At 36.9% G+C, this 26,735-nt stretch overlaps 1 protein-coding gene across 14 annotated transcripts in view; it reads right to left on the minus strand.

The window, feature by feature from the left end:
- GTDC1 (glycosyltransferase like domain containing 1) overlaps nt 1–26,735 on the minus strand; it is a 407,743-nt gene that overhangs the window by 258,681 nt on the left and 122,327 nt on the right. For all 14 annotated transcript variants that reach the window (XM_064586475.1, XM_064586472.1, XM_064586476.1 and 11 more), the window contains one exon: nt 26,144–26,347. In XM_064586475.1, the coding sequence (XP_064442545.1) occupies nt 26,144–26,347 (204 nt within the window). The remainder of the gene's footprint in view (nt 1–26,143; nt 26,348–26,735) is intronic.

A 26,735-nucleotide genomic window follows, 5' to 3' on the forward strand; every position in this document is an offset into this window, starting at 1 on the left:
TTTGAACAAGACTTACACAGCAACTAGAACAAAAATGGCTATAGGAAGTTTTTGTTTTCTTTTTTGGAACTGATTATTTTCTAAATGTCTCTAACTTACCAGGAAGTAAAGAAAACGTAACAGTTAAGAGAATAAATGTTATAACTCAAAATAATTAAAACAAACATTCAATTTTATGTTTGTTCAGTATTTCAAATTATTTTCCAAAGCCCTTTAAATATCTGTTATTTCATTTGCATACAAACTTAAAGGCATTAAGAATTCCATTAAAGCCCTGGCCGCCTTAATCCCTTATACCTATAGCTAGAACCTTAAATGAGTGAAGGAGGAAGTTAGAAGTTTAAATGAAGTGGGGAAAAGACTAATGCTTCTGGGGGTCTAGGAATCAGAAAACCTAAGCATAAATAGCCATGTGGACTAATCATTCTCTAAAAGAATTTTCTCATATTTGAGAAAAGTGCTAACAGCATCTTTTCTGACCGCTTCATAGTTTCATTTGGAAGGGAATGGCATAGCATGTGACAAGAGATGCAATGGGATAATATAGTATGGGAGAAAACTATACAGTGCTATACAAATATAAAGAAATACTGTGCTTTTGTGAGCCCGTTGGCCAGTTACCATGTTAGGTTCCTTATTGGGTTTAATTGGGTTTAATTATATTGTCACACTATACTACAAGGTAAGTATTATTTGTCCCATTTTAAGAGGCAAGAAAACTGAGGCTCTGAAAAGTTAAGCTCTTTCTCCCAAATCTTATGGCTAATAAATGACAAAACCGAAGGTAAATACATTAGCAGATACATGGATCTGAATTGATATGTTTCATAATTATCCACTGGGGGTCTGTATAACTCTTGATTAGTTATCATTTTATTTTTATTCATTTTTTTGGTAATGTACTTTATTTTTTTATTTTTTTATTTTTTATTATTGTTATATTAATCACCGTACATTACATCATTAGTTTTTGATGTAGTGTTCCATGATTCATTGTTTGCGTGTAACACCCAGTGCTCCATGCAGTATGTGCCCTCTTTAATACCCATCACCAGGCTAACCCAATCCCCCCACCCCCCTCCCCTCTAGAACCCTCAGTTTGTTTCTCAGAGTCCATAGTCTCTCATGGTTCGTCTCCCCCTCCAATATCCCCCTTCTCATTCTTCCCTTCCTGCTATCTTCTTCTTCCTTTTTTTTTTTTTAATCCAACACTAACACCCTACAAAGTATAACAGAATAAAGTAATGAAGAATTTCTCTAACTTTTCCATCAGACACACCAGCTAGAAAGCTTAGATGCTTGGTATTTTGAACTGGCCCATATTAATCCATCATGTCCACTTCTTTCTTAATTAATGCTTAACACGGGCAGTGACTACCCTATTTGACAACTAAAAAGAGGCCTAATAACCATAATTGCCTTTGAAGTCCCCAGAGCCAATTTTAAACATTGGTTGGTGTTAAGAAACTCTCACTGAATGCAATAGGAAGAGGAAGGTTTAAGAACTTTCTGATTGCCAACTGTCTTCCTTTCAAAGCCAAGGAAAGCCACTTACATGTACAGTCACTAAAACAAGCAAGGCTTAATTATTTATTTTGGGTTTGGTTTTTTTTTTTTTTTTTTTTTTTTTTGAGTTGTTTTGTTTTTAGATAGCTTGTAAAAGCCTATGGGAGAAAAGAGGTTAGATTAGAATTTAAAATAAAATAAAATAGAAACTTATGAGCTTATAATTGCTTATATTTATCAAAAGGGAAGGCTACAGACATAAGAAAGCCTGTAGAAAAGAGCATATAGTTATATAGATAAGTGACACACAGGCAACGTGATTTTGTCAGAGCATCTAGGAAATAAAGTCAGTCACAGAACCTACTCAACAAGAAGTATTCAAATCAATTGAGACATGACTCTCATTCACAGCTAGAAAATCTATCAACGAGCCAAAGCCATGCCAGAACCCAAAGAGGATGGATCAATTCAGTAGACAGGAATACTGGATTCCTCCTTTTGCCCTCAGTCTTGGAAGGCATCAAGGATCCTACAGGAGACACAAAACTTGGATCCATCTAAAGGAAGTGGGATGTATGAATACAAAGATGTAAGCTGAAGGTCGGAAATTTGAAAGCCATCATTTCCATCACATCCTTTTTTATAGGAAACAAAAAAACCAGGCCCTGAGGAGCCAAAACCAGGCACTTCAAGGATTTGAAGATTGTGACTGCAGTGGCTGGAAATCTCACCTTGTAAAATAAATTTAAAGTTGTATTCTGAGAGGAAAGTACTGATGTGGCCTTAGTCAAGAAGTAAAATATGTGAAGAAGTGAATCTGAAAAAAATTTGAAATTTCCAGGTAAGACCAGACTAATAAGTGGATTTGTGTGGGTTTTGTTTTCGTTTGGTTTTGAGTTCATTCCTCTTCAAATTTCCCATGACAATTCTCAACAATCCCACTGTCAGTCTTTCCAGCTGGAAAACAAACCTGAATCTGCTTTTCTTGGTGTTTGAGCCTGTTTTTTTTCCATTTGCCTTCAGTGGCAAGAGAACAATATTGCTGATTAATTAAATCATCCCTTATCTTTGCCTTTAAATTATTTCAAATTCTTTCAGTATTTATTTTCAAGCTTGTTACCGATTTTTATCAGTGTCCTCTAGGTGCTATCAAATTCGCCACATTAGTTTCAAATTACAGAATTCAATACTAAACAATCAGGACCCACCCAGAAATGTCATCACCTACCCCTGGTTTTCGACAACTCACTTAACCTTTTCAGACCTCTGTTTTCTCAGCTGTAAAACAACAGCAGCTTGATTAGAAGAGCTCTGAAGTCCTAACTACGTTAATATCTGTCATGTCATCTCAATGTCAGGTATTAATCTAAAAACACTAATAAGACAAAAAAGAGGTATCACAAAAGACTATAATAGCAGGTAAATAATAAAAATTTTGTCCCTACCACCCCTCGGACAATATCTGTCTGATTATAGTCAAGTCACTCAAACTTTTTTGTTGCTTTACCAATAAAGTAAAGATAACACATCACCTTTCACATGGAAGGAATGGGCTATCTGACTTTTTACTGTTTCTTCTAGCTCCAGAAATAATGACTAAATTATGGCCTATTGCATGTATATGATGGTACCAGGCAGTCCTTTATTTAACAAAAATTTACTGAATGCCTAGCAAGTAACAGGCACCAAATGACACAGTGAATTCAAGGATGATGGTGTAGTGGGCTGAATTCTGTCCTCAAAAAAGATAATTCCAGTCCTAACCCTGGTACCTGTAAATATGACCTTATTTTGATAGTCTCTGGTGATGTAATCAAGTCATGACAGGTCACGCTAGATTAGTGTGGGCTCCATACCCAGTGACTTCTGTCCTTACAAGAAGGGGAGAGGACACGAAGAGATACACACAGAGAAGAAGGTCATGTGCCAACAGAGTCAGAGATTGCGGTGATGCAGCAACACACGCGACACGGCAAGGATTGCAGGGAGCCACCAGAAGGTAGGCAAAGGCAAGAAAGGATTCTTCCCTCGACCCCTTAGAGGAAGCACAGTCTCACCAACACTTGATTTTGGACTTCTAGCATCCAGAATTGTGAGAAAATAAATTCCGTTGTTGCAGAGGCCTTGGGAAACTAATAGAGATGGTCACATTGGTGCAATAAGAGATAGTTAAGCAAATTAAAAAGTTATTAAAAGAATTCCTGAAAACATGTTGCTTTAGTGAAACCAAAAGACTGGTGACAACTAGTATTTTTTAAAATTTAAGCTTTCATGACACTGAAAAGTATGCATTTTGAAAACAGACAAACCATTTGGCTTCTGAACATGTCAGTTTCCTTTCTTAGCAAGTGAGATTTGACATACTAATGTCAAATGTATAAGTAGAATTATAATAATGTATAAGTAGAATGCAAGAGTCAAAGAAAACTAATGACATTACGCTGAATCCTTTGGCAAATGGTAAATGTAGTAACTGTACATATATGTATAGATAGATGATTTAGGGATCAGTAAAGGTATGGATAGGGACTAAGAGTTATAAACTTCATGATACTGCAAGAAATTTTTACATCTTGTTTCCGTCCCATCCACAGACCAACTATTCAAAAATAATAATAATAATCTGAATATTTAAGTCACTCAGTGAAAAAAGTATAAAATCGCAACGTTCCTTAAAAAAATGTGTTCTGATTAAAAAATAATTAAAATTACTAATATAAAACAGCAATCTGTCCAATTAGTGTTTTCTTTAATTAGCAAGAATATTTAACCTCTTCAATAAGATTTTATGTGGACAGAATGTTTCATACTACTATAATTATCCCTTAAAAGTAACAAAAGAAAAGGAAAGGAAATACCTAGCAAGAGAAACAAAGCTAACAGAATTACTGAGTTATATTTATATTTATAATCTTGAATTAGTGAAGATTATAATTATAATATAATTATATATAATTATATATATTATATATATTATATTATATATATATATTATATATATAATATATTATATTATATATATAATAAATTATAATAGATAATACTATTATCTATTATACTAATACTAATAATAGATAATACTATTATTTGTCCTAAGTGCAGATAGTACACTTTAGACCAGCATTCTCAACCATGGATGCATACTAGAAAGACTTAAAAGGTATTTAAATATAAATGTCGATGCCCAGGGCCCAAGTATAGGCAGGGCTACCCCCTCCAGCAGCACAGGCTTTCTTCTGCACAACTCCAGACAGCACCATTCCTCTAATGCAAGGCAACCTACCTGTGAGATATAGGAGAAAACTAAGTGAATACAAAGCATTAAAGATACTAAATGAGCCACTAAACAGTGATTAATCGTTCCTCAAATAAGAAGCATCATACTTCAGCTCTCTAAACAAAAGGTCGTTTTTATTGGGCAACCATTCATACACAGCATTATGAGCATGCTCTGGACTCAGCCTTCCCTTTTCTTTAAGACATAATATGGTCATATTTATGGGAAATATAGTATTTTAAGGTTAGAAGTATTTAATGATATTCAAGAATTACTCAGGATTTTTACCAAGGTAATAATGGTATTGCAGTTATGTTTTATTTTTTAAGAAAGGCTATCTTTTAGAAATACCCAGTGAAATATGTAGAGCTACAAATGAAACATATGCAATTTGCTTCAGTATAATCTGGATTGGGAAAGAACTAGGCAGAGTTTAAACAGAACAAGATTTGGGCATTTATGTGTAATTGTTAAAGGGTTAAAATATCATCATGTATTCCCTCTGTTTTTTTGTATGTTTAAATATTTCTGTAATGTGGCCATTCATTCATTCCCATCAAACATAGGAAACACAGTGCGCCTATGGTAAGCAAGTAATCTTGAACAAAACAGAGAATATACTTAAAATGGATAGAACCCTCCCAAGGAAAGGATCAGGTTGTCATTCTTTAACGACATGAGTAAGAATTTATTTGTTAGAAAAATAACTAGCAGTGACTGAAATCTTTTGATAACTGAATCAAGGCGATTCCAAGGTACTATCACTCATAAAACTGCTGGGGGAATGGCTGAAGCAAAGAAATTCAAAAAGTACCTTTTACAACAGACCAAAAATAATATGGGTAGCATCGTATCTAGAAAGTACGCATTCCAGGGACTTTATCTTAGCTGAAATAATTCAGTAAGTCACTAATAATCACTGAATGCCCAGACTTTTTGAAGACCAAGAAAGAGGGGCAGAAGTTATCTCAAACACAATGAAGCTTCCCATACGAGCTGAGACAAGAACTCGGAAGCTGTCTAGAGGAGGTCTGGGGACTAGCTGTTCTCTGTACACCTCCTTCACACAGGATACAAGCTATCTTTCTCATGGCATCTTCTCTCTCTGGGCACCTGTTTCATTTTTCGTTTTCCCTAATCTGCTTTTGCTTCCTGATAGTTTCTGCTCTCCTGCAACTTCAGTGGACACATGACCCATTAGGGACGCTCTAGGTCCTGCCTCAGGAGCCTTAGCCTACAAATCCTACCACTGCCCCAGTTTATCTATATTTCTTCATTCAAATCCCCAAGAAAAGAATCCAACTGGCTTAAATGATTTTTTTCTCAGAAGAACATGTCACACCTTACCTGCCTACCTGTGATCTGGGTAACAAGCCATCCCATCCCCAGTCAGCTGTAGCCATGAGGACCGCGTCATATCTAACACATAGCTGCTTAAGAGTGTCTTCTTTAGCAGCACCGTGTGGGAAGAAGCATGCTGCCTGGATGTCTAATTCAACCTGGGGATGTGGTGACAGCAGGATGGTGAAGTAGAACAGTGTACCCAAGGTACTAGAAACAGATGAAGAGAAATTTAAGAGGGAAAGTTAAATTGGAAGAGAAGGCGTTCTACGGTATCTTGCCCTATGTGGAAAGTGTACCTCTACAGAAGAGAGGAATTCATGGTTATGTATATACGATAACTGACCTGAGTGTATACCAAGAGGTGATGGTTCTTACCGGGGGAGGCAGCAAAGGCTACCAGCACAAGAGATGTCAGAAGAGAAGTGATGGTGAGTAGCAGTTATGGGCTTGGGCTACTGAGTCAAAGAGGACTACGCTGGATCACATTTCTACCACTTCGTTGCTTATAATGTTTAACAAATAATTAAACCTCTTGGCCTCAGTTTAAATGGTGGTAATAACAGTTCAGCTCACAGGGTTGTTTTAAGTTTTAAATGAGACAAAACATTTTAAAGCTGTTTATCGGGTCTGTTGCAGAGAAAATGCTCAAAAACTGGTGATTACTATAAAGTACATTTATACATTTCTGAAAAGTTTTAAGAAAAGATCCAGATAAAACGGTTTACAACAAGACACAGAACAGTGCTGTAATTTAAAAAGTAGTGGCAAGGAGAAATGACATGAAGGAACAAAAACATAACTAGCTGGCGTGACCTAAAGAAGTCAAGGTTTCTGCCCTTCGAGTCGAGGCCAAAAGTAATGCCAAGAAAGAGTGTTAAAGGGATCAAAAGCAAGAAAGAGTTGAGAGAAGCAGGGCAATACACACACACATATAAATTTGGCATTAAGAATATCACTGATGACATTCCTAATTTACTCCAGTTGAGTGGTAGATAGATGATTATAAAAGGAAGAAAAGACAGAAATACAGTATATTGAACTGAAATGCAAGATATTTAGGGCTTTCTTTGACTAGGAAGGTACTTAATAGAGACGAAGGGATAAGAGAATGGTCAAGTTGATGACATTTCCAAGAAACAGACAATGATAAAGTTTTTAGTGATGTGAAGGAACACAGTAAATAACTGAAAAACAAGGGACGAATTGGGAGGGTATCTTACTATGTCATGTTTGAAAATGCTCAAAAGGGCTACCAAGGCCAAGGAATACTCCCTGAAAATATACAGTGGTATACTATTCCTACAAAGTAGACCGTGTAAATTGGTATCACTGCCAATAGATGAACCTCCGGGGATCCTAAGTTATTATTATTCCTCTACCGTTCTCTTCTCTCATTATCATCTGTACACTTCCAAAAGAGTCCCGGGTCTAATACCTTATGCGAAGTTCATGTCTCGTGAAACCAATTTTCCCCACTGCATTTGTACTCCCTGAAGTTTTTCTGCCAGTGAACTAATGACAGGTAACTGTTTGTGTATGTTGCCATCGTATCCCAGAAAAAGAAAAGTCTCAGTATTTCCATCTTATGGCTCCTGTTTATCACTTCAAATTCTACCTGATGTGCTTCAAACTCATTAAACCTCTATCTTCTGCCACTCGAAAAAAAAAATGCAAAACAGAACAGTGAAAACCACTAAAATAGCGACTTTATTCACTGTACTGAACAGTTAATTATATAACCAGAGATCCGTAACTGTACAAAAGTAAAGCGTAATATTCATGCAAACATTTTTTAAAAAGTATTGAGCAGCAACCATATGCAGGGCACTGCAATGGGTAGAACAAGAAAGAAAGAAGAGAAAGAAGATAGGAAGTGTATAACCTTGTAAAATATGTAAATCATCTGCTAAAGAGTAAAATCAGCTAGGCTTGTTCTTCTATGCATCTCTTATCTGCAAATAAATACAACTGAAATATTCCACATAGCAAAAAGTATAGGTCTTGTAAGTTTTATTGACATTCCTTAGTATCTTCATTATTTATTCATTCATTCAACAAATATTCACTGAACACTAAGAATTAGACTTTGGGAATAGTTGTGAAAAAGACAAAGCCTCTGCCCTCAAGGAACTTAGAAATAATAACAAAATACTTCCTGGGCAAATTTATGATGATATTTGCTTCTAAAGTTCAAGGAAAGGGCAGTATTAAATATTATAAGACACCAAAGTAACCCTAAAATATACTTTGGATATTTGCTTTTGAATTTCAGTTGTTCAAAACCCCACAAGTTAATTACCTGTTACTTTACAAATTTTTCTCTTTTCCCACTCATCCATTCACAGACTGTCCAAGTATAATGGAAAGGGTAATACTGCTTAACAGTGACAAAAACTAAAACATTCTTAATAGCTATTCAGAATTGTTTGTTACTTAGTGAGCTGCTCAGGTGAAATACTGGAAGTGAAGGGCGAAAGAAATAGGTGAAAACTTCGAATGATCCGGAAGGAGGGAACTGAAAAGCAGGCTTCTGAGTAGTTGGGAGTGTTTATCTTAGGTTAACTCCTTTACCAGGTATAAGCAGCAATTTAAATAGAATGCCTAAAAAAAGTGAGTTGAATGAGTAGGCTAGATGTCACTCTCTGCAGCAGGCTAGTCAAACGTATCTCTCCAACTCTCCTGCAGCACATTTTACCTTCAGCCCCAATTGTTGAAGCTAAAAATGCGTTCAGAGATGTTTAAAGAAATAAGAAGGAAAGCCTATTTCTGCAGAAAAAAAATGCAAAACTAATATACATGAGGTCTCAAAAATTTTATCTATTAATACAAAGCTTTTGACATATTTAAGTTTTAAAGATATTTTCAAGCAAAATGATCTGTACTAATAATCTGTCACTGTAGCCAGTGACACAGCTGAACTAAAATGGCCATTTCTATTGTGAACAAGAAAAGAAGCTTTAATATGTTTCCTAAAATTCATATCAACTTCAAGAAAATACATTAGAACATTCATTTCCACTTATCTAATGTTTTGGCAGTTATGATGTTCAGCTGTTATTTTTTATTAAAATTAAAGTAAAAATTCTGCATGTTCAGATATTCACATAATTTTTTTCCTTGGGGTTTAAACAAATAGATGATGCCATATATATGAAATAACTACTTTGTGTTAGAAAGTCATAATCATTTTATCACTGGGATAGGACATGTCACTGTTCCATAGCAAGGCACCAGGTATTATCACATCTTTAGATCCATGAGACAAATGTATACCTTGTTTTCTCTTTAAGAACATTTTAGTCATTACTCAACAAGGGTGCAACTGAACCACCTTCCATTTACCTTTTTCATAAACAAGCATTCTTTCAGTACACTTTCAAATCAAATACCTAACAAAATGCCTTACAAAATAGCAGTCATTACACAAATGTTGGTTGAAGAAAATGAATAAACAGTGAATTATTAACTCACTTTTCTAATTATAAAAATATAAATATGACCACTATTTTAATTCATTATCACTACCCACTATAATATTTTGTTGGTTGTTGCTATTTACCTATGATTCAAAATTGGTATCAGAATTGCAATAGAGACCAAAAATCTACACAAAATACCTCCTCTACCATTTCTTCCAACTCTATCACTATAAACCACCTGAGGGAAGAACAAATGTAGCAGCATATTGTGGCTTTGGGCCAGATACTCTTCAAACATTATGTTTTTATTAAAGAATTAATTCTGGGCGCCTGGGTGGCTCAGTTGGTTAAGCGACTGCCTTCGGCTCAGGTCATGATCCTGGAGTCCCGGGACTGAGTCTCATATTGGGCTCCTTGCTCAGCAGGGGGTCTGCTTCTCCCTCTGACCCTCCCCCCTCTCATGTGCTCTCTCTCTCTCATTCTCTCTCAAATAAATAAAATCTTTATAAAAAAAAGAATTAATTCTATGTCATCTCTCTTTACTTACATTTTAAAACAAAGACTAGAGATTAAATGACTTAAAAAAAAAAAATTCTGGAGAAAATCAGACACACAGAAGAACAGTACAAATTCTACCTAAAACTGTTCTAACTTTACAATTATATCCTACTCTTGAGTTTACATGATAATTCTTGAAACATTATCTCATTTGATCCTCATAACAAATCTTGATGATAAACAGGAAGAATATTATTTGTTTTTGTCATCATTTTGCAGATGAAGATGGACAATGAGTGATTTGTCCTTATATCAATGAGCGGCTGAACTGGGTCTTGAAGTTGACTCCCCTGACTTTTATTCCAGGTCTCTTTCCCTCTCTGTCAGAGCTACTCTGTAATACTGTCTAATGGGTACAAAAGAGAAAATCAAAACCCATCATATGTTCCTAGGAATGCCCAAACACTGAAGGAATTCACATTGTGTGGGCTAATATTTGTGTCAGGATGAGTCAATATCTATGTGCCTAATCTGTGGTTTGGGGCTGCAAACAAACACCCCAGTAGTCAGTAAGATAAAATAAGTGAGAGAACAATTGACACTCCATGTCAATGAAAACCAGAAATCATTCTTGGTTAGATATGCTTATCAGGGGGCGCCTGGGTGGCTCAGTCGTTAAGCGTCTGCTTTCGGCTCAGGTCATGATCCCGGGGTCCCAGGATCAAGTCCCACATCGGGCTCCCTGCTCGGCGGGAAGCCTGCTTCTCCCTCTCCCACTCCCCCTGCTTGTGTTCCTGCTCTCGCTATCTCTCTCTCTCTGTCAAATAAATAAAATCTTTAAAAAAAAAAAAAAAGATATGCTTATCAGCTGAAAAAATATTGTATGACAAGTTGAAAAGTAAAACAGAAATGTACATGAATGTTGATGAGTACAAACTGAATATTCTAAATTACAAATATGGAAATACTGATTCAAATGGCACCATTTCATTATACTCTATTAGAAGGAAGATTTCAGGTGACTCACATAGATAAACTTGGAGAGAAGGGATTTCCCCGTCGCCCCCTACACTTTAAAATGTACGAAAAGGAAAAAAGAAACCAACCCAGAATGCAATATATTACTTTAGAGATTTCCTACAATTTTCCTAACATCTAAGACATATCAAGTTTATAACTATTTATGTCCACTGAAAACTTAAATCCTTAAGTAACAGAAGTATTAATTTCTTTGCTATAATACAGAACAGGTCATAACAGAATGTAAATATCCTAAATTCTCCAAGTTTTAACATCATCAATAACTTAAGGGTTTCTCATCAAAAATGATGTTATCCAGTGACATCCTCAAACATAATAGCTCAGAAACATTGATAATGTAAATTCCTCAGTTTCTGGGGCCACAGAGGGCTGAAGGATGCAACAGCAAAAATGAAAAGCCTCTTCATCAAAACTTTCTATTTCAGTCATTTTCTAAAAGGCTGGTCTTCACCACAGCTCCTCTCAGCTTCAGACATCTAATTAGGAACTGCATTTTTAATACTGGTTAATACATGTAAAACATATGCATGCTGAACATAGTAAAAAAAACAAAAGTTTTCTGGAAGCTTTTTTCCAGGGGAAAAAAATAAAGAAAACTCAACACTGCTCAAGTGAATCACTACCATCTGCCAGCATTTTATCTAAAATAAAAGTGATTGAAAAAAGACAAGTATTAAGATCATGTTTCCAAAGCTCAAATGTTTTTCAGGTAGTTCAATTCTAAAAGTGCCACTGTTTCTACTTCTTGGGTAGATGTCTTCGTATGTGACGTCTTTGTTCTCCCATTTCTAAATACCAAAATCAGACAAAGAAAATAATTACTTACATAAACGCTACTTACCTGATAAACATTATTCAAATTTCAGAGCAAACAGGACCTCAATTCTGAACCTCTGTTTCTCTTACTTTTCTTACATTTTTCAAAAAATAGTGCAAATAAAATAGGAGTATTACTAAATAGCTTTGGACACTTGGAAAAAATAAGAATACTGTTATTAAAATGATTACACATAGCTCTCTTATGAACTCCCGAGTTCAATCTCTTCATTTCTAACAATTGCAAGTGTCAAGGACTCCTAAACCTTTGTAGCACTGGAACTAAGCTACTGCTTGGTTTCTTGGCAACAATCCTCTTATAAAATGGTATGTATAGAAAAATATTTTTCTCAATAAAAGTGAGTTGATATTTTTCTGTTTTAAAAAGTTACAAATTCCCTTCGAGAAAATTGAAGACACTCAGCGATGTTACAAAATGAAAGCTAAGAATCACTACATCTGAATGAAAAACCCTATAATAAAAATGCTACACACACACAAATAATATACACCTTCAATATAATCAGATTTCATGAAATTTTTTTCATTGTATTTAAGCTTATGATGGAGGAAAAAGAGAAGTGACAAAAACTAGTTCACATTCTTCCCCATTTTCATTTTCTGAAAATCTTGGAACCCACCAAAACAGTTTGTATTACAAATAAATATCTGCCTCAATACTGGAGACACAGAGAAACTATGGGCTAAAAATCCCCTATATTTCAGAGCTACTATTATACTGAAAGACAAGTTACTAAGTGTGGGGGATTTCCCTCGAAACATTTTAGTATATGACTGCTTTAGAAAAGTTGATTCAAGTAAACACTGTATAAATACTACCAAAAAAATAAATAAAATAAAAACCTGAAAGGAGAGAAAGAAACAGAACTATAACCAAGAGAAGAAATTTAGTTCCTAAAGCATACTGCCTTATTCACATTTTTATCATTTGTATCTGCACACAGCATATATATTCTTCAAATGCATGAGTTACCAACTCAGACCACTGAGAAAGAGACTGGCTTTTCTGAACTGGATACTAAGTAGGAGAGCAACCACAATTTACTCATTCATTTTCACTCTGAGATCTAGCATAGTGTAAGAATGCTACAGAAGCATTTAATACCTGATTTTAGTGAGGAGAAGAGGGGAGATAAGTTTGAGAAGTTAATACCGGGTCATCAATCATTTCTTGATTATTTGTGTTTATATGAGATATACACACATGCATGTATATGTATATATCATATACATGATATATACATAATATTTTATTTAAATAGAAAAAAGAGGCAGTATTACATTACATTTTTAAAGAAAAGGAAGTTTTGCTACTTTTAAGTACATGGAGTAACTTAAAATGCTGCCAAAATAAACTGACTGACCCAATTTAATGGGCTAATAGTAATGATTTATAATTTGCAAAGCTATTTTAAAAATAATTATAACCACTGAAGTAGTTTAACTGTGATCTCTTAGACTAAATTAATTTGTATCCCAACTTCTTTTCTCATGGACAAGACAAAGATAAATTTCAGTCGAGATCCTAGACAAATTTTCTAACTAGTGAAATGCAAACAACACAAATCTCTTAAATTTTCTAAATTTTTAATTGAAGTATAGTTGACATACAATATTAGTCTCAGGTGTACAACGTAGTGATTCAATGATTATATACATTATGAGATGCTCACAGCGATAAGTATATTACAGTATTATTGACTATATTCCCTATGCTGTACTTTTCATTCCTATGACTTATTTATTTCATAACTGGAAGTTTTAACCTCTTAATCCCTTTACCCATTTCAAAACAAATTTCATTCATATTGCTAGGTCCTTTACTACTTTCCATTCCTATTACCATTGTTCTTCTTCAGAAACTCACTATTTTTCCGTTAGATTTTAGGATTCATTGACCATTTCTACCCTCACCCATGGTCTCCATTACTACAATGCTGTAATATTTGTTCTCTGCACAGTTTACCTCATTCCCACGTATGACTGTAGTACTCACCATGTTTTTTGCCTACGAAACATTGTTTTTCCCTCTTCGAATAACAGCAATATAATTTCCCTTTTGCTCTCTGGTACTCAGTTCATATGGTTTGAATTGGGTTGACCCCACTTTGGCCAATCACAGTATTAAGGGCCTCTTGCCAAAGTAACAAGTTTAAAGATCACATGTGTTTTTTTTTCTTGTTTTGTTTTGTTTTGTTTTAAGAAAGACATTTCAGTCAATCTGGGACTTTTGTTAGAACTGCCGAGAAAGGCACTCTCTTTCAGATAGGGAAACTAAACTGGTGGGATGTAAGCTTAGCTCTGGGGGAGATCCATATGGAGAGACGCTGCTCTAGAATACAGTCAAACCAGATGAAAGTAGAGTCAAGAAGACAAAAACGTCTAATGATATCACTGACCCACTGGATCCAGCGGTGCCTAGAGTCAACCACTCTGGAAATTTCAGTGACATGGTAGCCCAAATACATTTTCATTTATGTTTCAGTGATTTTGAATTGGGTTTCTATCATGTGCAATTAATAAAGTTCTGGGAATAGAGCTTCTAAAGACACTCATAATCTAAAATACCAGCCTCCCAAATTATTAACCATGAATTCACAAATGTACAAGAATTAGACGAAATCTGCTTTATCACCCCAAATTGATGTCCCACAACTCCTCCTGCCTCAGAATATGTTCATACAAAAACCTAGATTTTGGAGATTGCATTTTCCAATAATCCCTGCATTAATACCTTTGTTCACAATACCTTCTCCTACAGCCCTTTTACATTTCATCTCCATCCAGCAAAATCTGTAACATCGTCTTAGTTGTACCTCAGAATTTGCTGAATGATAAATAAACCTCTGTCTGTCCTTCTTTAGTGATGCTGCCCTCACTGCAGTACTATTCTGTGTGAGTTCTACAGTGTTCAGTGTACGTGTCCAGTATTTAGTGTCCATGTTGGCCCATGACCTGTCGAGATAGACAGTAGCATGAAAAGGCAAATAATCATAAAATGCTGAGGCGGGAACAGGAGTTCCAAACTAATAATAAGTCACATCAGAGCAACTCCAAAGATAGAAGCACTACTGGAAAGAATTATTCCCCCAAAAGTCCCTAAAAATAAAAGTTAAAAATGCAAGGAGATACACAAATAAGATGAGGAAATAGCTCCTGTATTAAATGAAGCAGTGGTTCGTAACAAAGCTGAATGAGAGACAGTACAAATTTGTCTTTTTTTTTTTAAATATTTATTTATTTATTATTTGAGATTGAGAGAGAGGGTGTGCAGGGTGGGGGTGGGGATGATGAGGGGCAGAGGAAGAGGCAGAGAGAGAATCCTAAGCAGACTCCCCGCTGAACACAGAGCCCCACACGGGGCTCCATCCCAGGACACTGAGATCACGACCTAAGCCAAAACCAAGAGTTGGACATGCAACCAACTGAGCCACCTAGGCGCCCTTGAATTTGTCTTTTGTGTGAAAATTTCTCGAATAATTTTTTTTTTAAGATTTTGAGAGACAGAGAGAAAGTGAGAGAGAGAGAGCACAAGTGGTGGGGAGGAGCAGAGGGAGAGAGACAAGCAAACTCCGCACTGAGCAGAGAGCCCAATTTGGGGCTCAATCCCAGGATTCTGAGATCATGACCTGAGCCGAAGGCAGACGCTTAGCCAATTAAGCCACCCAGATGCCCCCAAATTTCTTGAATCTTGATCTTGATTTTAATTCCTTTTTCATGACTTCATGGAACTCAATAGATAAAACCAAACCTTCAGTTACAAGTGAAAAAATAAGACTCTAAGGTTAAAAAGTGACTTTTCCAAGGCTAAACAATTAATTTATGGCAGAGCTGAGATTAAAACCCAGGACTGATGGTTCCTGCAGTATAATATGTCATTTCTTCCAAAGACAAGTGATTTATATTCTCTTAGTAAATTATTTTATGTATATGTACATTTAAATATGTACCTTAAACATGTATATTTTATGTATATGTACATTAAACATTATGTATATGTACATTTAAACATTTAAAAATATATGTTTCTTTTTTTTTTTTTTAAATCATTTGAAAATTCATTCTTGGGCAAGTTCTAAGCCAGAGGCTACAAACACAAAGGCCTAAACAGATCAGTTAAGTAACATAAATGTGAGAAGCAGACTAGTATAAATCAATGGCAACTAGTTGTGCTATTGTGACCAACACAAAGAATGTCTATCTGTCTAAAAGCATTAAAAATTAAAAATGCTTAAGTAATTGTAGTGGCCAAGCAAAATACATCTTTGGGCCAAATTTTAATCTCTCATTTATCCCATAGTTTCCACACTATAAATTAAAAGGCCACACTGTTCATGGGTGGCCACAACCAAAATTAAAAAGCCTTAAAATACAATCACATGAAATTTCACAAAACATCACAGGTACAGTCTAGATTCTATAAAGTTGCCTGAACTGATAAACATTTTTTTTTTCCTAGAAACACTTTTATACAGGGGAAATTCCAGAAAATTATATTTTCTTTTATCAAAATTTACATAATGGACAATGACTGATTTCACCATATGATTAATATAACCCAATAAAAATAAGTGAGTAAACTGTATGGAATTCTTTAGTTTAATCCCACAAAACTGAGGAACACAGGCCCTTAAATGTCTCTAAGCAGTTTCCATGTAGAAGAGGTGATATCCCTAGACACGGGAAAGGAGGAGTGCCCAAAATGGGAAAAAATTAGCAGGTTAGCAAAGTCAATTACAGCCACATTTTATTTGCATTTTCAAACCACAGGTATGAAATCATTCATTCAACCATACTGACTCAATAACAGCTATGTGCAAGGCCCTGGGTAAAGAAGACAAATATGGCACTTATCATCTGGAAACGTGCAGCATGAAGAAAAAAAGGGAAAAAAAATCAAACAAACACAATAATCACGATGCTCTTACAGAGGAGAGAAAAAGAACACAGAAATACGAGGGTTTGGTGTTGATATGGTGGTCAGGGAGGGTCTCTCTGAGGATCTGAAATGTTAGCTCAGACTTGAAAGACGGGGAAAAGTAAGCAGAGGGTAGAGGGAGCGGGCGTGAGGTAGTGCTGCCAGCTAAGAGGCCAACAAGCAGAGGCAGGAAAGAGCGCGAGGTTTCAGAGCGAGGGAACCAGTCCCCTGCCACTACTACAGCAGATGAGCGAGATGACAGGGGTGGAGAGAAGGTTGCAGAGGTGCGCAGGGCCCAGCAAAGCCGGTGTGTACTCTGGATTTTTACATGCACGGTACAAAGCCACTGAATGTTTTCAATCAGGGATTATTCCCTCAGGGCTCTGAGTATTAGCAAGTGGATAAAGGCACTAAACATTCTTTTGGTCAACAGTTTAGATGCTTACTGTGTCCAAATTTGCCACGTTTGGTCTTACATCGCCAGGGCTAGCGAAGGGCACTGTCTCTTAATGCAAAAACCCTTAATAAATGTTGATGGGGAAAAAAAATGGAAACCAGCTTGGAAAAGAGCAAAAAGATACCTAGTCTGGGGGTTTCTGGCCAAACCACCCCACCCCTAGTCCTCTCCACTTCATATATTCGGTCACCTAGAGCTTCTCCTAAAATGGGCAAGTGTTACATTTTTATTATTAGCATGAGACAGTGAACAAATAGAAATATAGGAGAGACTGTTTACAGGAAGAAACTCACTAGAATATAAGATTCTGTTCTTTAGGAAGATAGAAGGATGAAAGGGACATGAATGCTCTTTTGTGAGCACGACGCCTGACTCAGCTCCTGCCTTCCGCCTACAGCGTCTCTCTGTGGGCCGGCTGGTCAGGAGACCAGCAGGTCCATCATGTGAGTGAACCACAGAAGAGCATAAACAAAGGACAGCTGGACAAGAATTAGTCATTCAATGGATAGGACAACGTGTCCAAAGGCAGCTAGGAGGCCACATTTGATCTCAAGGAAGGAGGCAAACGTGAAAGCTTCCCTAAGAGGGGAGACTTCAGAGAAGGGCAGAGTAGCAGACTATCTGCATCATTGCTTTAGAGGCTCCAAACACAGTAAGTCAGAGATATTAATATCTGTGCACACCCGATACAGCTCCAGAAGCAAAACATATTGTCACTGACTGAGCCTTTAATAAAAGCAGAAAAACTTTCTCAAATACAAATAAATTCAAAAATATGTTGGGATGGAAATACAAGAAAAATGCCTTTCATTTCCTAAAGGCTTTTCCCATGCCATGGAGATAAACCCTAATGAAGACACTCAACACCCAAAAATAACTAGATTAGAAGCACTCTAAGATCAGACTCACAGTTTGGACTGTTAGGTCAAAAATAAGCATGTTGCTTCTAAAAGCAAAATTATGAAGGCCCTGACTTTACAGTCAGAGAACTCTTTTATACAATAGTACCTCTTGTACCCATCTGGGGGTGTTGGGGATTTTCTGCCTTTTCTATTTCATTCCTTAAAAATAATGATTTTTCGGGGCGCCTGGGTGGCTCAGTCGTTAAGCGTCTGCCTTCGGCTCAGGTCATGATCCCAGGGTCCTGGGATCGAGCCCCGCATCGGGCTCCCTGCTCCGCGGGAAGCCTGCTTCTCCCTCTCCCACTCCCCCTGCTTGTGTTCCCTCTCTTGCTCGCTGTGTCTCTCTCTGTCAAATAAATAAATAAAAAATCTTTAAAAAAAAAAAAAGATTTTTCTCTCCTCTGTAAAAGTGTAATAAACATCCAGTTTATCTTTTAAAATAGAGCTGTCAAATTTCAAAGGGTAAATATATGGGAGATTTATCCTAACTAACAATCTTTAAGACGCAGAGTCTCTTAGAAATAATGTCATATATCTATACATACCTTTACATGGGCATTTACAGACTCTTATGTGTGAATTGTTTTAATAAGCTAGAAGAGATATGAAAAATCCATACTGCACTTGAAGTTGCACTGCTGTGCCTAACTCCTTGGAAGCAGCGGCTTCACAATGTAAGCTACTACCTACACAAACACTTTTGAATTAGCAGCTTGTGGTGAGCATAAACTACAAACTCCACAACAAGAAAAATGTTTTTTTCCTGACACTGGGATATTTTACTTCTCAAGAGCAATGACAAAGGAATATAAAGAAAAGTGGAAAAGATGTAGCATGAAAACCAAACTTTAGGAAGTGTGGTAACAGGTTTAATTTACAGTTTTTCAGTGAAGAAGTTGCTAGAGTAATTAAAAGTAATCATTTGTGTGTGTGCACATGTGTGTGTGTGTGGATATGAGCGAGAGAGAGATGAGAGCGAGAGGAAAGAGAGAAAGCATACAGAGGCAGAGAGACAGACTGACTTAATGGGTAATTATTTGGTTTGCGGGATTATTCTCTTTCTATAGTGTTGTGGTCAGCTACGTTTTCAATATAAAGTCCAGATGGCTAAACTGAACACTACTGTCAGGCAGAAGAGATTTCCCTGAGAGGAAATATTGTGGATGAAGCTCTAAGCACTATACAAATTCTGGAAAGCTGTGTTGTGCACTGTCTAGATAGGAGAGCAAGGTTGATAGGAAAACAAACCAAAAGAGAATCCCATAATTAGGCAGCCTATGATAGGGAAGCCGGTGAAGTGGGAAACAGTGATGGGGAAGCTCGAGGCCAATTCTCACAAATGGTGCAGTCACATATTGGTGAGGTTATGGGATGCTACGTTACACCTAATGACAATATTATTTACATAGTGTGGAAACATCATCCAAATCCCAAGTACATACAACTGGTAATGTTATAAGGGAAGTGAGCTAGGCAGTACTGGAATGCTGCATCTAGCCAAGTTCATAAACCAAGTAGAGAACTTCACAGTAGACCAGATTGAGGATAACTTGGGACTGCAGGTGAACATCCTAAAAAATGTTATGCTTGTATTTATGAGTCTACCCTGTGATTTTAATACAGCATCCATCATATGTCATTTTTTATTTGGATTTCAAAAGAAAAAAATTCAAATGACTTATAATTTCTATGGCTAAAAACTAAAGAGCAAATGCCCTGAGGAAAAATGAGAACATCAGAGTCCCAGACCTAGAAAGGCTCCTGGTTTCCAACCTCCAGTCTCCAACAAGATTCAAGAACTATAATACTTCTCAAGATCAGCAGAAGCACACAGCCACTTCTAATAGTAAAATTTAGTCATACATTTTTAATCAAGAGGTACTTAGGTTTAATTTCCTTCATTAGTTTATCCTGCTTGGGCAGGGAATTAAGATAGCATAGTGATTAAGAGCATGGGCTTATAAAGAACATCCTATGGTCTTTGCCGGTGGCCAGACTTGAACTCCAACCAAATACCCACCACTGGCTGTGTAACCCAGTGCAAATATCTTCACTTTCTAAGCCTCAGTTTCCTCTTCCATAAAACCAGGAAAACCGTGTCAAGCTTCTAGGACGGTAGAATATCTACTACATGGTAAGTGTTCAATATGTTAGCTATTATTACTATCACTTAACCCCATGAAATCCTGCTCTGGTTACTACAGAGATGTAAAATGACTGCCCTATCTAAACCAAACTTACCTATAAATTCACTCACCTACAAATTCTTATTAAGTCATCGTTTACTTTTATACTCCCAAGTACGTCACACACTAATAAAAAGGCGTTTTCATGATGAAAATAATATTACATTATCCATAAAGGTATCTTTTATTTATTTATTTATTTATTTATTTATTTTAAGATTTTATTTATTTATTTGACAGAGAGAGACACAGCGAGAGAGGGAACACAAGCGGGGTGGGGGTGGGAGAGGGAGAAGCAGGCATCCCGCAGAGCAGCGAGCCGGATGCGGGGCTCGATCCCAGGACCCTGGGATCATGACCTGAGCCGAAGGCAGACGCTTAACGACTGAGCCACCCAGGCGCCCCAGGTATCTTTTAATAAAAGCATTTTTATGATTAAAATATTAATATATTATTCAGCAAGTTATATTTTTCACAAAAGGTAACAATTCAAAACAGGACATAACTGTCAAGCAAAGAAAAATTTATATTACTAATTTACAAAAGAACTGTTTGAGAAACTACCACCTTCTGTATTAATTCACCTATACCCACTAGTTAGGCATACCTTTATTCACAAGGGCTAGCTACAAATAACAAACATATATAGATAATTCATATCAGCTAAAAATGTTCATCTTCCCAAAGAAAGTTACATCCAATGTTTCACAGGGAATTTAAGAAAAAAAAAAATTTGGGACCCTTGGGTGGCTCAGTCGGTTAAGCATCTGCCGAAGGCTCAGGTCATGACCCCACAGTCCGGGGATGGTCCTGGGATTGAGCCCTAAGTCAGGCGCTCTGCTCAGCAGGGAGCCCGCTTCTCCCTCTGCCTGCCGCTTCCCCTGCTTGTGCTCTCTCTCTCGCTCTGACAAATAAATTAAAAAAAAAAAAAAAATCACATACTCCTTGAAAGAGAACCTGCTTGCTTAGTGAAAGGCCACAATCATGGTACCATTAAAGATTATGGCAAATCAAACAGAATTATCAATAGCCACATATCACCGTAAGCTTTAATTTCACCGTAGGCATTGCTTAACCAAACTGAACTTTCATTCCATTTAATTCCTATCTAACTACTTGCTTTCCTTGCCCTTCCTTGATCATTAAAAAAAAAGGGGGGGAGAGGTTGCGGTGGGAAAGGAAAAGGTATCATAATGATAATCAATATTTATAAACAGTTAGGACTTATGTGGCTACAAGAAACAGAAAACCTAAAAAACTAGACACTCAATCTCACATAACACAAGTTTGGAGGCAGGGTGGCCCCAGTGCAGTGAACCAACCTTGCTCAGGGACCTAGCCTCTGTCTTATAGTGAGTCGATTTTTAGCTAATGCAGCATCTTTAATGATTATAATTCCATTCAGGCTTTTTGTTTCACTTTTTTTTATAAGATTTTATTTATTTATTTGACAGAGGGAAAGAGAGAGTAGTTTCATCTCTATTGACATAAAACTATTAAAAGAACATTTCCCCTTTTATTGATCTGTGCCATATCCACAGATCCATAGCTACATAATTCCAAAAATTATCTGTGCCTTTAAAAAAAAAATCATGCGTGTTTATCTATTTTATTATCTCAAAGTAACTAGTAGTTTCTTCATCTCCACTTCTATTTGCTTTCAACTTCACTATTTTTCACTCTTTTTATTCTTTCCTTCCCAATACTACTCCTAGATTCAAGTAAAAGGGTCCCTGCTCTGGGCCACAAGCTTTAGAGGGCTTGCATCTCACAATTAAAAAATAACAAAAATAAATTTATTAAAGACGACGTGGCTGTGGCTGTCAATTTAGATATAACCCGCATTGTGATATACAATATGTTCATTATGATTTAGTCCTATTTTTAATATCCGTTATGATTTCTTCTGTGACCCAGGAGTTACTTAGAATTATGCTTGCACATTTTCTGACTTACAGGGTTTTTCAGGAATCTCTGCTAATGATTTCTCTCCTGCACACACTTCAGAGTGATTTCATCCGAGGGGTGAAGATCATTTGTGGAGGGCTGCTCACAGCCCACTGGGCACCGGCAGAGTAGCTGCTCCCTCACGCAAAGAGCTGCAGACATAGGCATGGGAAGCAGGCCAGCGAGCACCGAAAGGGCAAGGTCGCAGGGATATGCATGGGCACTGACATCCTCTGCCATAGTGATCCTCAGATCACTGTTTTTATTCATTTCCAGTGTACTCTTCCACCGTTCTGTTCTTATCACCTTCTTTCTTTATACCAAAGACAATACCCAATAACACTGTCTGGCACCTTACTTTCTGTCACAGAAAATGTCTTAGAGAGGTTCCCATGAAGAGTACACAGAAATCTTCCTACTTCAGGTCAGAGCTGCACAATATTTCATTTCAGAATGTCACACAACTAAGTTAACCAGTCCCTTTATGAAAATGAGGCAACCCCAGCTTCAAGGCCAGCTACCACTATAATTTCCAGATCCTTCTTCAGATCCTCTCTTACTTTGCTTAGCTATGGACTTAAAAGGAAAGTTGTTACACTTTATGAATCATTTCTAGATGTTTTAGAGATGGAGGGTTTTCAGGTGACTAGGTAGCTCAAAATGGAAGTCTAATCCAGGCTCTTTCCGGACTTCCATCAGCCATTTTTCGCAGCCCGGGCATTTTGTCCTCATCCTAATACCTCATGGTTACAGACATCACAACCACTGTCGAATGCAGGAAAGGAAAATGGCTTTCTCCTTTCATAATTAAAAACAAAACAAAACAAACTTTGTTGGAAGAATCCCCAGAAGTCATCCACTTAAATCTAATTTGCCAAAACTTAGTGACTGCCCAGCATTAACTGCAAGGAAAGTTGGGGAAATTGGGCAGAGAACGGGATCATAATAACCGATTCAAGTCAATCATGCTTCACTCCCAGGGGCTGGGTACTTAGCCACTCCAAAGACAAGTGTGATTCTGTTAACAAGGAAGAAGGGCTGTTACATGGCCAATGACCAGAATCTGCTACAATACCTCGGATGGAATGAAAAATTTAATTGTAAGCAGCTGAGAGCGAAAAAAAATGATTTTAAATAACAGTGATTCTCTCAGTTCAGTAAAGAAAAAAATGAATGAAATATCTTTGATGCCTAGTCTAGGTGCACCTAAGAAAGTCAAAATGCTAATCTTGGGACAAATGACTCATACATTTCAGAACATAAAATTTAAGACCCATCCTCAAAACATTTTTCTGCATTTCGTGGTTTCCAGAAGGCAAAATTTTAATATAACCTAAGGAATAATCATTACCAACTACTTTGGGGAAAAATAACTTATGGAGCTTTTGTAATCTATGATAAAATTAAACAGCTCCAAATGTGACCCATGATGTATTCTTCTAGCTGTCAAGATAAAGCAGAATCAAACTGAGTAATTAGGCTGAAGCATTTATTCTGTTAGTAATAAAATATTTTCTGGATAATAAGCTCATAACAATAATGACTGTATGTACAGAAGCTGAGAAAAATAATGTGTGTACCTACATTCAGGGTCTTTCTCATCAGATGCAGTCCCTACCTGTTCAGAGTAATTTTGCATAGCACGTAATACTGGTGCTTTCTGAATTGTGATGATTTCATCTGCCAAATGTACAAAGAGAGTTAACTAACTGGAAAGCAAAAACTTTTCATATCTTTAAAAGTCTCCACAGAGATCAGATTTATCTGGTGTAACAAAAGACTGTTCTTGCACTTCAATGTAGGGTTGGGTGAGCATATTTTTTAACTTAGTGTTAAGTTTTCAAGCTGTTGCTATTTTTCCAAAAGTATTCAAAAAGAGTAGATAAGTTACCACTGGTCAAATATAACTGTAGGTCCAACTGGTGAGGTATATCTTTTAGTGAAGTCTGATTAGATTAATGCAGTTAACTGCACAGCTTAGATGACTGACCTTGAAAGATCTTAGATACTGCTGTTAGGACCTGTATGTTGTAGCTATGAGAGAGTAAAACTTTACATCACAATCTTGCAGCAATCAACCTCCCCAATAAGACTGCTTCAACGAGCACTGTGATGTTTATCCTCAAAATGCTTCAGGCCTCACACGGAGTGGAGAAGCCGGCACACAGGAGTGCTGGCATGCATGCTCGCCACACACACGTATTTGTGATACAGTAATTTCATTCTGAAAAACTGCATAATCAAAATGAACTCTAACAGCAGACAGAGAAATGATTCATTCCAATGTTCAAGTCATTGTAGAAATGTATTATATCAAATGGTAACGTTAAATGAAAATGTGCCCTAAAGTCAACCGGATTACTTGACCTTAAGTAATACAATACTATTGGTGCCATGAAAACACAATTAAATGAGATGTGAAAGCAACCATAAATAGTCATATTTTAACACAACAGTCAACAGTCTTATCATTGCCCTTAAAAGTTTTATATTGATACTCTCATTGAAATTTCTAATACTATCCATCAACCATATTCACTTAGTGATATCAGAGCACAAAACATTAAATTATGGAAGTAAAAAATATACTTTAGATTAGAAAAACAAATTCTTAATATGTCCCCAAACAGCATTTTACCTTTATAATCCTAAGCAAAGTGACTCGAGTGCTCACTGCTATTCCACCTGACAATCTGAATGCTCAGACATGATGCATGGTTTTCATACACCAAATGGTGAATGGGGATTCTCTGAATCCCCCAAATTACTACTAAGAACAGCAACCTACGTTTAAATCCCAAGCCATTGTCTCCCTTGTGACTGCTCCACCTTACAAGCAGCAACAGATAGATGTGGCTGCTGAAGGCAAGGTGAGTGCTCCAGCCCACAATGTGCCCTTCCTCCAACAATCCTTTTGCCCTACCTCCATTACTTACCAGCCTGCACTCCCCCAGTGCTGCTTAAACCAATGCAGTTTTACACAGAAGGGCCCAGAACGGTAAGAAGAACAGATCTATAAAACACAGTAGGATAATCTCCCACTATTTAACAAGCAGGAGACAAAAGGAAGTATACAGCAATAGAGAATAAGGAGGTAGGGATGTTCAGTATTCTACTTGTCCACCATCAAAAGTCATCAGTATTTCTCATTCATCTTTCTAGTGTGTCCCAAAAGAATCTCTATGACGTACCCCTAGTTCCCACTTCCTAACTAATCAGAATTCAGAACTGAGTCCTGTGTGCCCCAAATCTATGCATCCTTGAAGACTAAGCAGAGGTTGCCGGCTCTATAAAGCCACCTCCACTTTGTCAGTCAAAATCAACTCCTCCATTTTTCACGCTCACATTGCACCTGCAAGTCCATCTCTACCTCAATAGTCTTTAAAGCTTTAAGGGCACAGACCATGGTCACATGCGCCTTTTCAACCTTAGCTCCTCGTACAGAGCAGACACAATAAACTAACCGAAAACAGCACACTCGCTACAAGAGACACCGGAGATTATGTGCAAAAAATGTGCCCAAGATCAACTCTCCCCTCGGGCCAAAAAATGTCATCCACACCCACACACATGCATGTGATAACATCACAAGACAAATGAGAAAAGGCTTGAAGGTTCCAAATGAGGCCACTTTTCATCTAGCCAGCTGTCCTCACAGCGTAAGTGAACTCTCCTGCTCTGCTGGGTCTATTGTAGTCATACTGACCAATTCCATAGCTGGAGAAAATCTCACAGATGCCAACAGAGAAGCAACATTCTTATAACACGTACACTAAGAACAGACTGAAGGTGCAGCCCAAGCTCCAATTACCTGTACTGTTCACTGATGGGAATATTCTGGGAGAAGTATAAAGCCGATGTCCGTGCTCTCCAATGCCATTTCTTTGCAGGAAGGGTATAAAGGACACAGTCTTCTAACTCTTCTTGGAGCAGATCCACCAGCTGTTTATGGGACCCTCCATAGAACGGCTCAACGATGAGAAGACTCATGGGCCCTTTCAAGCCTTCACAGATTCTAAATAATAAGCAAAACAATGTTTTTCCAACATATGTATGTGTGTGTGCATAAAGATTTTTTTAAAAATAAGTTAAAATATTACACTCAGAAAGCAAATAATTTACAGACGCTTAATTTTTTTAAAAATATGCTGCATCCCACTTTTTTAAAAAGTACATAACACTTAAGGTTTATATTTTTGTAATCAGTATTTTTACATCATTTGTGTTAACAAGAGGAAATAAAGGATGCTTATTTTTCTGATTTCTGTTTTCTTCTTGCCCTAAGATTACTTCCAAAATGACTCGGGTTTTTTTTTTTTCTCCAGCCCCAGGAAGTTTAAAGCCCTCTCTGCTGTGATCACTCACTTCCTGGTTGGAATGGCTGAGACCCTGACTCAGTAACC

This window comes from Mirounga angustirostris, unplaced genomic scaffold, assembly GCF_029215605.1.
Source record: "Mirounga angustirostris isolate CCGP_5_RB_7025 unplaced genomic scaffold, mMirAng1.0.hap1 SCAF_3, whole genome shotgun sequence".
In the NCBI taxonomy this organism is placed as follows: domain Eukaryota; kingdom Metazoa; phylum Chordata; class Mammalia; order Carnivora; family Phocidae; genus Mirounga; species Mirounga angustirostris.